Source organism: Vigna unguiculata, chromosome 10, assembly GCF_004118075.2.
Source record: "Vigna unguiculata cultivar IT97K-499-35 chromosome 10, ASM411807v1, whole genome shotgun sequence".
Classification (NCBI taxonomy): Eukaryota; Viridiplantae; Streptophyta; class Magnoliopsida; order Fabales; family Fabaceae; genus Vigna; species Vigna unguiculata.
Genome location: NC_040288.1, coordinates 8,846,660 through 8,856,192, shown reverse-complemented (window position 1 = coordinate 8,856,192; position 9,533 = coordinate 8,846,660). Strand labels below are relative to the sequence as shown.

The following is a 9,533-nucleotide window of genomic DNA, read 5'->3' as shown; positions in this document are numbered from 1 at the left end:
GTGCTTCTTTTTGGCCTTACTATGTTAAGCATCTATAACTAATTGTCTTCCTCATTCACCAAAATTTCCTCAAGATTTAGATCATAATTTCCCTTTCTTACATTATGATTATTGTTAAAGAGGGTGTGGCAAAATAAACAATAAAATTGGTATAAAATAAGATATCAAACATTGTGAAAAAGAAAAAGTTCCATCCAAGGAAATTATTAAATTTTAAGTTTAGTAGTTTTTTTTTTCATCACTTTTTTAATTTCATTTTATTATTTTGAATATTCTTTATTTTATTTTAAAAAGGGCAAGAAAAAACTTCCTCAAATACTAAATAATAATATGTTATTAACTTGCCCATAAACAAATATATTATTAACTAAATTAATATATGTTCTTTGATAAAATTAATCTCTTAATGGAGTCAATATACGTTATGAATATCAAGTATCACAACAAGTATCACCATAGTAACACTATAATTATGAACTTAACAAAAGACATTTAATTAATTAAAATATATATATATCAAATAAAAAACATTTAACTAAGATAAAATTGAAAATAAAAATACTCAGGTATGCAAATGTCATAGAAAGGAGATATCAAACCGAACTCGTACAAAAATCAACTAATACTTCCAAAGAACAAAACAACCAAGTAAATCTAAACTAAATAAATGAGACAAAACATTAAACCAAGTAAAAAAAATTGTTTATTTCCAATCCCAAAATTAGGTATCCACACATTTATTCTCTTCTCCATAAATGTGTGAAACTTTAAAATACATTTTTCCACATATTTGAATGCACTTCCACTATCTACCTCTCAAACTTCATTTCCACAAATTGTAGTCATACTCACAATTTAGTGACCAAAGAACATTCGAAGAAAATGTGTTCTAAGAGTCTTATCTCAATTAGCACAAATATTACACATAAAACAAAGAGTGGTTCTTTTTTTCTTGAAAATCAATATGAGTGGACAATCTATCGTGTAAAAGTTTCCACAAAACTAAAGTTTTAATTGGAGAAATAACTTTATTCCAAATCAAATCATCCCAAGGAACAAAAAAAATGTATGAGATTGACAAGAGACAGTGTAGCTTCTTGACTTAGAATCTCACATTCTTCCAAAACCGAGCTAAGACTATTTTATTGGTAAGAAATACTAAAATTTTGTAAAATCTTCAATTTCAGAAACATTTTGTATAGAATTAAGCAAGCGTCAATTATTACCATTCCAAGTTTGATCCACAATAGCAAAAAGTTTGGTTTTCTCAATACTAGGAATTAATATAGTCGTTAAATTTGGACTTGAAATTGAAATTCGACTTTATCCCAAATTTTGAAAAATTTTGCTTCTAAATTTTAAAAGTTAATAAATATATGCATTTCAATTCAATTATATTAATTTTGTTACGTGCCAAACGGTGTTCTAGGTTAACATTTGAATTGAGACATGTCAAATAATGTAAACAATTCAAACATCCAAAATATTGTTCAACACGTTAATAAAATTTAACGCAGTTAAGTCACGAGGACTACATATATCCATTTTTAAAATTTGGGTACCAAACTATATCAAAATTTGGAATAAAGATGAATTCTAATTTCATATCAAAATTTAAGGACTAAAACATATTTAACCCTTATAAGATTATAAAAAAATAACTTATTAATTCTAATTGAAAAATTTAAGTGAGTTTAAGTCTAAAAAAAAAAGATAAAGTTTGACACCGTAAACGAATGAAAACTCATAACTTTTTGTTTTTAGATTTTAGATCGAAAATGAAGGTAGTTTTTTACATATAAATTAAGTTAATGTCTAATGACACACAAGTCTATCTAATAATTTTCTCGAAAAACTCATGAGTCTAAACTTTATTATATAATTTTTTTAATTTGGGAGATAAGGAAAGGTGGTAAAACTCAATTATTTATACTATATAATACATGTTTGAAATAAATTATGGTTGTTGAACCCAATTAAATAAAGTGTGAATGGTGAATATTTTACATTTCACGTGAACTGTGAGGCAATTGAATGATAGCAATCATAAAGCAAAGCTGTGAAATGGTCAAATTCCACATTATTGTCATGCTCTATATTTTTTATATAAAACTAACTTCGAAGTAAAGTGGGTTTGACTCATACAAAGACTTAACATATGTTTAAAGTGCACAGTTAATAAAAACCTACGTGCCAAAGTTGTTTAGCAAATTAATATTTTAATCTTAAACCATAACTTCTTGTCCCCATCAAGGAAAACAATAATTAATTCAACCCAAAGAGAAACAAAAGGTAAAAGATTGAAACTATTAATGTAAAAACAGATTAAACTATTTTTATTACCAAAATAGATAAATAATTAATTTAGTAGAATAAATATTGACATATTTTATTTGTTCTATTTGAAGTAATTGAAGACGTGATCTTTAATAAAAAACGAATGGTAGAATGGTTTTGTTAAAGTTAATTATATGTTAATACTATTCTTTTTTTTCTTTAAGGAATATATTTGATAATTGTTAAAAACTTATCTTCATTATCAACATTGAATAAAATTAAAAATTTTGTATTATTACTGTAATATATTTTTTTGTTATACTAAAAATGAGATATGTTAATATTTATGATAATTAACTGACACTTTACCTAACAAAATTTTACTAACTTAAAAAACATGAGTTGAATGAAGCAATTAATATTTTAATGTGTAAATGTAATTCTATTGCTTTATCATAGTTGTAACTTATTACTTTAGAAAAAGGGTAAATTTATGTATCGTGTTAAATTTAGTTTTAGTTCCATTCAACTTTTTTGGTCTTTTGTCCACTAATTTTCAAAAGCACTACTTTGTTTCTTTTAAACAGTTTAGAAAAGGTTTTATAAAGGGAAAAAAGTACTTTAGATAATGCTTAGAAGACTAAAAGTAACATATTTCAAATATTGAAAGGACAAAAAATATTGGAAAGAATTGGAAGCGAATTTACAAAACTTTAATATGATAAAAATAATTTTAATATTTTTCTAATGATACTTCATCTTGCGAGGTTCTCTTATAAAATCTTTCAATTTTTGAATCTAAAACTCATATAAACATGAAAATAAAATAACAAATTTTCAATTTCAAAAAATAATTAACTCCCATGTTATGACTACAGAAAATATTTTATGTGCAACAAAGTAAGTTATTATGAAATATATCTTTACATTTTAAAATACTAATACATTTGGGATCTTTTATTTCTTCACTTTATATATAATAAAATGTCAGAATGGCTATTAATATAAATTTTACTTCATTATTAATTAATTTGTATCCTATTAGAAAAGTCTCTTTAACACAGTAATAGGAAACTACTTTGTGGAGAATGCATTCCGTGGAAGTTATATAAATTGAGAATCTTTTAAATTCATACGTAGTTATATTCAAGACTAATTTTCTTTGACTGTTATGCTTCCTTTCTTTTAAAAGTAACTTTTGATATATAATAATATTAGTATTAGCAATAATTTCTTCTTTGAGAAATATAGCTAAGAACATTTTTGTTTTCATATATTAATGATAAATTATTTTTATGTAAGTATTATTTATTAAAATAATTTTTTAAATGTTTAAATTATATATTTTATTAAACTTATAGTTAAAATGTACACATTAACTTTTTTTTTAGTTTATAATTATAATATATAAAAGCACCCACTTTGTATCTTTTCTCCGCGTTTCTTCATCTACCGTTGCGCCACCTCCATAGCCAAAAGGGCAACCCCTGCACTTACGCGACCCCTGTTTGAAGTTGCTTATAATTATTTTTTATAAATAAATTTGTTTTTGGATCTTGACTTCAAGGATTTTTTGACACGATTTCGTTTGCTTGAATTTAATTCTGTAACCGTTAATGTTAATTGTTTATCTATCTATCTATATATATATATATATATATATATTATATATATATATATATATATATATATATATATTTATATTAAAGGGTTACGTATGTTTATGCTTGTTGAACTTTCAACCAATTTAATTTTCAATTTTCGAAATGTGCAAAGCTATTCCTTTGAATTTATTTGACATTACATATATGTTTTATAATAGCATTTTAATTAACACTGAATTGGAGATGTGTCAAATAAATGTTATCATAGAACACATTTGAAATTTTTAAATAAAATTAACAAAATTTGGTTAAAAGGATTAAATCAACGCATTTATAAAAATGGAGAACTAAATTATATCAAAATTTCCGATAAAAACTAATTTAAATATTGAATGAAGATTAGAAGACAAAACATATTTAACGACGTATTAAACTATATGGGTGCTACAAACAATATATTGTCATATAGTTTCTTAATCAAAATACAATTCTTATTTGATATTTTTGTCAAAATATAAGTGATAAAAAATGAATTTATGAAAATGAGCTACAAAGAATATATTATTTAATTGGATACATTGAATTGATTCTCGATATCAAAAGTCAAATCCTCGAATAGAGTGGCTGATTTGCATTTAGTGAATTGATCTAAATTGACCATTTAGATTGATTTGAACTTATCAAGTTCATACCAATTCATAACTAGCCATATAAACATATGAAGGTTTAACAAAAAGAGAGATTTAGTTACAACAAAATGGATATTGAAAATAGCAAAAGAAAATAACTACCCTTAACACTCTAAGCCATACCAAATGATCTTTTGCTATGTTTTTTTTTCTCTTTTCAAAGTCATCCATAAATTCTTTTAGGTCATTTTCAACATAAATCTTCTTCTAGGTTTAAGTGTTCATTCTTACTTTTCATTGTTATGCATATTTAAAAGTAGGCAATTTCTCCCAACACTTTAAAAAAGCTTCTTGAAAATGTTTTCCGTAGAAGGAGGAGTGTAAGAAGAAAAATATTAGTGTGTAGAAAGAAGTAAAAGCCTTAAAAGTAAGGGATTTCTTCCTTGCACCTCCAAGATTTCTTTTGCACCAGCAAAAACTTTTTAAATTCCTAAAATATCCTTTGACCATTTGACTAAGTAACATAGATCTCACCTCCAAAGTTGCTTTTGAATGTAGACAGGACATCACTGGATGACATCCGATAAAAGTTGTGGACTTCCGAATATTGAAAAACATATATATTTTTATATTATCGGATGTCGACTTTCGATATATATTTTTTGACATTCAGAAGTCTACAACCTTTACCGAATGTCTACATCCAGAAACATCCTTTACCAGAAGTGTCGACATCTGAAAGCAACTTAGGAAGTAAAATCTACATTACTTTGATCAAATGATCAAAGAATATTTTTAGAATTCAAAAATTATTTGGGAGTGCAAAAGAAATCTTGGAGATACAAGAAGAAACCTCGTAAAAGTATTTTTCTCTCTATTCCACTATCTATTTGAATTCTTAACTAGGTCCACCAAAAATTCTTGAACTCATACATTTCATCAATAATTTATAAATTAAGTTATAATTATTTTATTTATGGAATAAATAAAATATAAAGATTAAGAGATTTATTTATATCACTATTTTGCTAAATAGTTTTAAAATACAAAATAAAAATTGCCTAAATTATCGTATAGTATTTATTTTATATTAATGAAATAAGTGTTATGACATTTAACAAAAAATATTGTATAACATTATTTTAAATTATAAAATAACTTAGTTTTCCAAAAATACATGCTATGATCATTAGTTAAACAATTGTGCCTCTAAGACAAAGTAACATGCTAATTAACAAATGGTAATTAAGCCTAAAAAAATGAAACAAGTAAACAAAATAAGCTCCTTTTACAGATAATCCATGGTTGAGGATCAGAAATAAGAAAAGGAAAAAAGCAGCCTCACACTACCTTCTTATGATGTTACAAAGCCAGCAGAATTAGAAGTTCAGTAAATCTTCATAAAGCAATACATAGAAGATACCCATTTAAAAAATACATATATACACTTATCTCCTTTGTAAGTAATATATGCTAAAGCATAAGCATAGAAAAGTACTGCTCAAATTCTTGATCAATTGTTGGTGCCCTTGTTGTACCTGATTGAGCCTCTGCAACCAAAAAAATAACACTGTCAACCTAGGAATTATGAACAGAACATTTGATGTTCAGAACACATAATCTAGCGACTAATTTCAATGAACATAAAATGATCCCATCCTCACAAACATTCACCGTCAAGAAGGCACACTAGTACAAAAACATTTTTTTATGACGACTTATTATGTCAGTTATAATTCATCTGGCAAAATAAGTGATGCGGTGACAGAGTTGTAAATATGATAAAACTTTCTACGTAGATTATCACTAAAACCGGCATAGATGTGGGTGCGATAACATTTTCGTAATATAAAGTAAAAGACGTTCTTAGATGGTTATCACTTTCTATACCTTGGTTTACATCCCATCTTCCGGATGAAAGGACATACTTGTGATGGCTTTCTCTTTTAGTTAAACGATCTTCAAATTCCATATCAGTGGACTCCTCAGTACTGTCTTTAGCATATTCTTGGAGCAAGTTATCTCTGCAGCTTTCTATTTCCAAAATCTTTTCCTCAAGATTCTTCAGAGCCTGTAAATCAGCATAATGATAAGATGGATCACATTCTTTGTCATGAAATGTGTCTGCTTCACCTGTGCATCCCTTATCAGCTGCAGAATCATCTAAAGTGTGGTGATTATCCTTGGCACTGTAATCTTCCCTACCAAGCAAAGTGGAAGGTCTCCCATGTTGGTATGCCATTGCAGATTCGGCAACAAGTTTACCTTCTTCATTTACAGACATGGAAGTAATGGAATCTTCTGATAAACAGTTGCTGTTGCTGTCTTTGACAGAGTCAGCTTCTGAGTTTTCTGCATCTGTTCTACCCTTAAGAACATAAATCTGCATGCTCTCTAGTGCAGGATTTTCATCATCAAACGTTGAAGCATGTTCAGAAGGGGAATTCCCAACCCAGCATTTATGCTTTGGTCTAAGCAGATCCAATTGATTACTTTGGAATTTTCTTTTCTTGTTCCATTCAATAATGTTGACCTTGTGGTGTACTCCATCAACACAAAATCTGAAAGGAACAAATGAATCATTAAGAGAGGTTGGAATTTGAAGCACTCACATTTAGTTAAAAGAAAATGTTTAGTTAGAGCTTAAACATAATGAATCATTACTATTCCATTATGTTTGGTTCTTGTGTATTGGAAGTCCCACATTGATTAGAGATAAGACCAATTTATATTATATAAGTAGATGCAAACTTCACTTTATAAGCATGTTTTGTAAGGTTAAGTTAAGTTTAACTTCCAAACTGTGGAAAAAAATTTCTCATATACAATATTTATCATGTTTAAGTCAATGTTAAGAGTGTGTGTAGTGACACATTAGGTTCAAGAGTACATTGGCCTTATGAAGCATATTTGATTTGAAAAGGAATGTTCTATAATTTCAGTTCAAAAATTACAATTTCTCAACTGATTTGAAAAGGAATGTCTTGTATGCCATAATGATCAATGACATGGAGATTAAACAAAGTTCTTATAGTGTATATGATAAGTCAGATAATACTCATGTATAACCTTATATATTACACTCAATTTGTGTATGAAGTGTACAATATAGTATAGGTCAAATCTTGCATGTAACAGCTTTTTTTACAGGTTCCAACCCTAAAAATTTAACAATTCTTGACAGCAATATCTTCTATTTATGACCATAAATAAATGCAAAAAGAAAACACAATAAAGAGTGGAGGAAGCCATTTTGTGCATCCAATTCATGTGTTTCCATAAAAAAGAGAAAAGAAAAAACCTCAGTCACTAGTTAAGAACTTCCCAGAATAGCTCTATTCCACATAGTATGCAACAAAATCTAAACACTTCAACATATAATCATCAAAATCACTATCCAAACACGCAGACAACAGAGTTCCATTGTTTGTACACTGCATTGAACTGAATGATTCAAAGTCTTGTTATTCTTTACTGTATCCAACCAAGCCAAAGCCCCAACCCTTTTATCAATTTACAAGCCACAAACATCTGATCTTGATTAGAGGAGTTTTCTCATAAAGATTTCTAAAATGGTAAAATCAGTTTCCTTATAAACTAAATGCATAATTTAAGCAAAAAATTGAGAAAACTTCATCATAGTTGTACAAATGAGCTTGTTCATACGATAATTTTAATTTATCTCAATTTCTTCTTCGATTTTTTTCTTTTATAGATTCTCAGTACATGTTCCTCAAATCCTTAAAACAAAAAACGCAACAGTAGACAGGTGATTACAGGAACAGTAACATCAAATCTGACATGAAAAGCAGAAAAGGGTTTTAACAATTCAGAGATCAAAAAGGATCACAAAAGAGAAGAAAAACAAAAATTTGGAAAATCCCAGATTGCCAAACCTGTACCCTTGAGATGGGTTGTGAATATCTGCTTCCATCTTTTACTAGAAAATCAAAGAGGGTCTTCACAGCTCAGAAAGAGAAACTGAGAGACGAACCATGCTCGTTTTGACAACTTTCCACACTACTGTCCTTTTCTTATCCTTTTTTCGAGATAAATTAACTAATTTCTATGTACTCATCTTCTAACAAAAAATATGTAAGAACTGTGAAGTGTTGTGAAATTTAATGTATAGAAACAAATTTCATTTAATTTCTACATGTATACAATATCTTAGTTTTAAGAATAAATTTGACACAGAATCTTATGTTTTTTTTTTAATAGTAACTACATGTAACTTATTTCATGTACATTTCGTTTTATTTATTTATTTCGGCTAAATTATTTTTTAATCTTACTATTTATTTTTCTTATTTTGGTTTCGAAGGTAATCAAATGTCAAATCAAATTCTTCAATTTATAAAAAATTAATATTTTGTATTCTTCAATTTATAAAAAATTAATATTTTGTATTCAATTATTAGTAAAATTAATAACAAATATTAAAGATTGTAGGGACATGATTTCTTTTAAAGATATGTATTATTATTTTTTTATATTCAGGAACTTTAACTCATTCTATTAATAAAGATCAAATTAAATTAAACAAAAAAATTCATAAATAAAAATTAACTGAGCATATATATATATATATATATATATATATATATATATATATATATATATATATATATATATATATATATATATTTGTGTAGTTCATAACACAAATAACACGTCTAACAATAAGTTATTGAAACAAATGTTTAACTTAAAATTAAGATACATTTAAGTTATATTAATTCACTGTCATTCAAAATCCAACATAAAACTAAATAGACCATATATGAGTTTATATGTTAAGGATATTTAAAATGTCAAATATCAACTAACGTCGTCTAGAACATCTAGAGTAGGTACATTAATTCTATAAGAGATTAACATTTGATTTAATCCAAAACTCAGATTTATAAATAAATTCAATAATATAATATCAAGATAAGTTTATTATAACTCATATCACACATGTCGCAATGTGTAAAGCTCTTCCATCGAATTTTTACCACATAATATCTTATATCTGACC

The 9,533-nt window shown here is 26.7% G+C and overlaps 1 protein-coding gene across 2 annotated transcripts; it reads right to left on the bottom strand.

Annotated features, from left to right (window-relative positions):
• Positions 1 to 5,755: 5,755 nt before the first annotated feature.
• LOC114165838 (protein FAR-RED ELONGATED HYPOCOTYL 1) lies at positions 5,756 to 8,630 on the bottom strand. Of its 2 annotated transcripts, none has more exons than XM_028050436.1 (3): positions 8,407 to 8,630; positions 6,401 to 7,071; positions 5,756 to 6,060 (listed from the first exon to the last, which is right to left on the bottom strand). In XM_028050436.1, the coding sequence occupies exons 1-3, from the start codon at positions 8,442 to 8,444 to the stop codon at positions 5,984 to 5,986; spliced, it is 786 nt and encodes a 261-aa protein (XP_027906237.1). In that variant the 5' UTR covers positions 8,445 to 8,630; the 3' UTR covers positions 5,756 to 5,983. The 2 variants fall into 2 exon arrangements, with proteins under 2 accessions (XP_027906237.1, XP_027906238.1); XM_028050437.1 differs by having other exon boundaries at positions 8,413 to 8,620.
• Between the last annotated feature and the right edge of the window lie 903 nt (positions 8,631 to 9,533).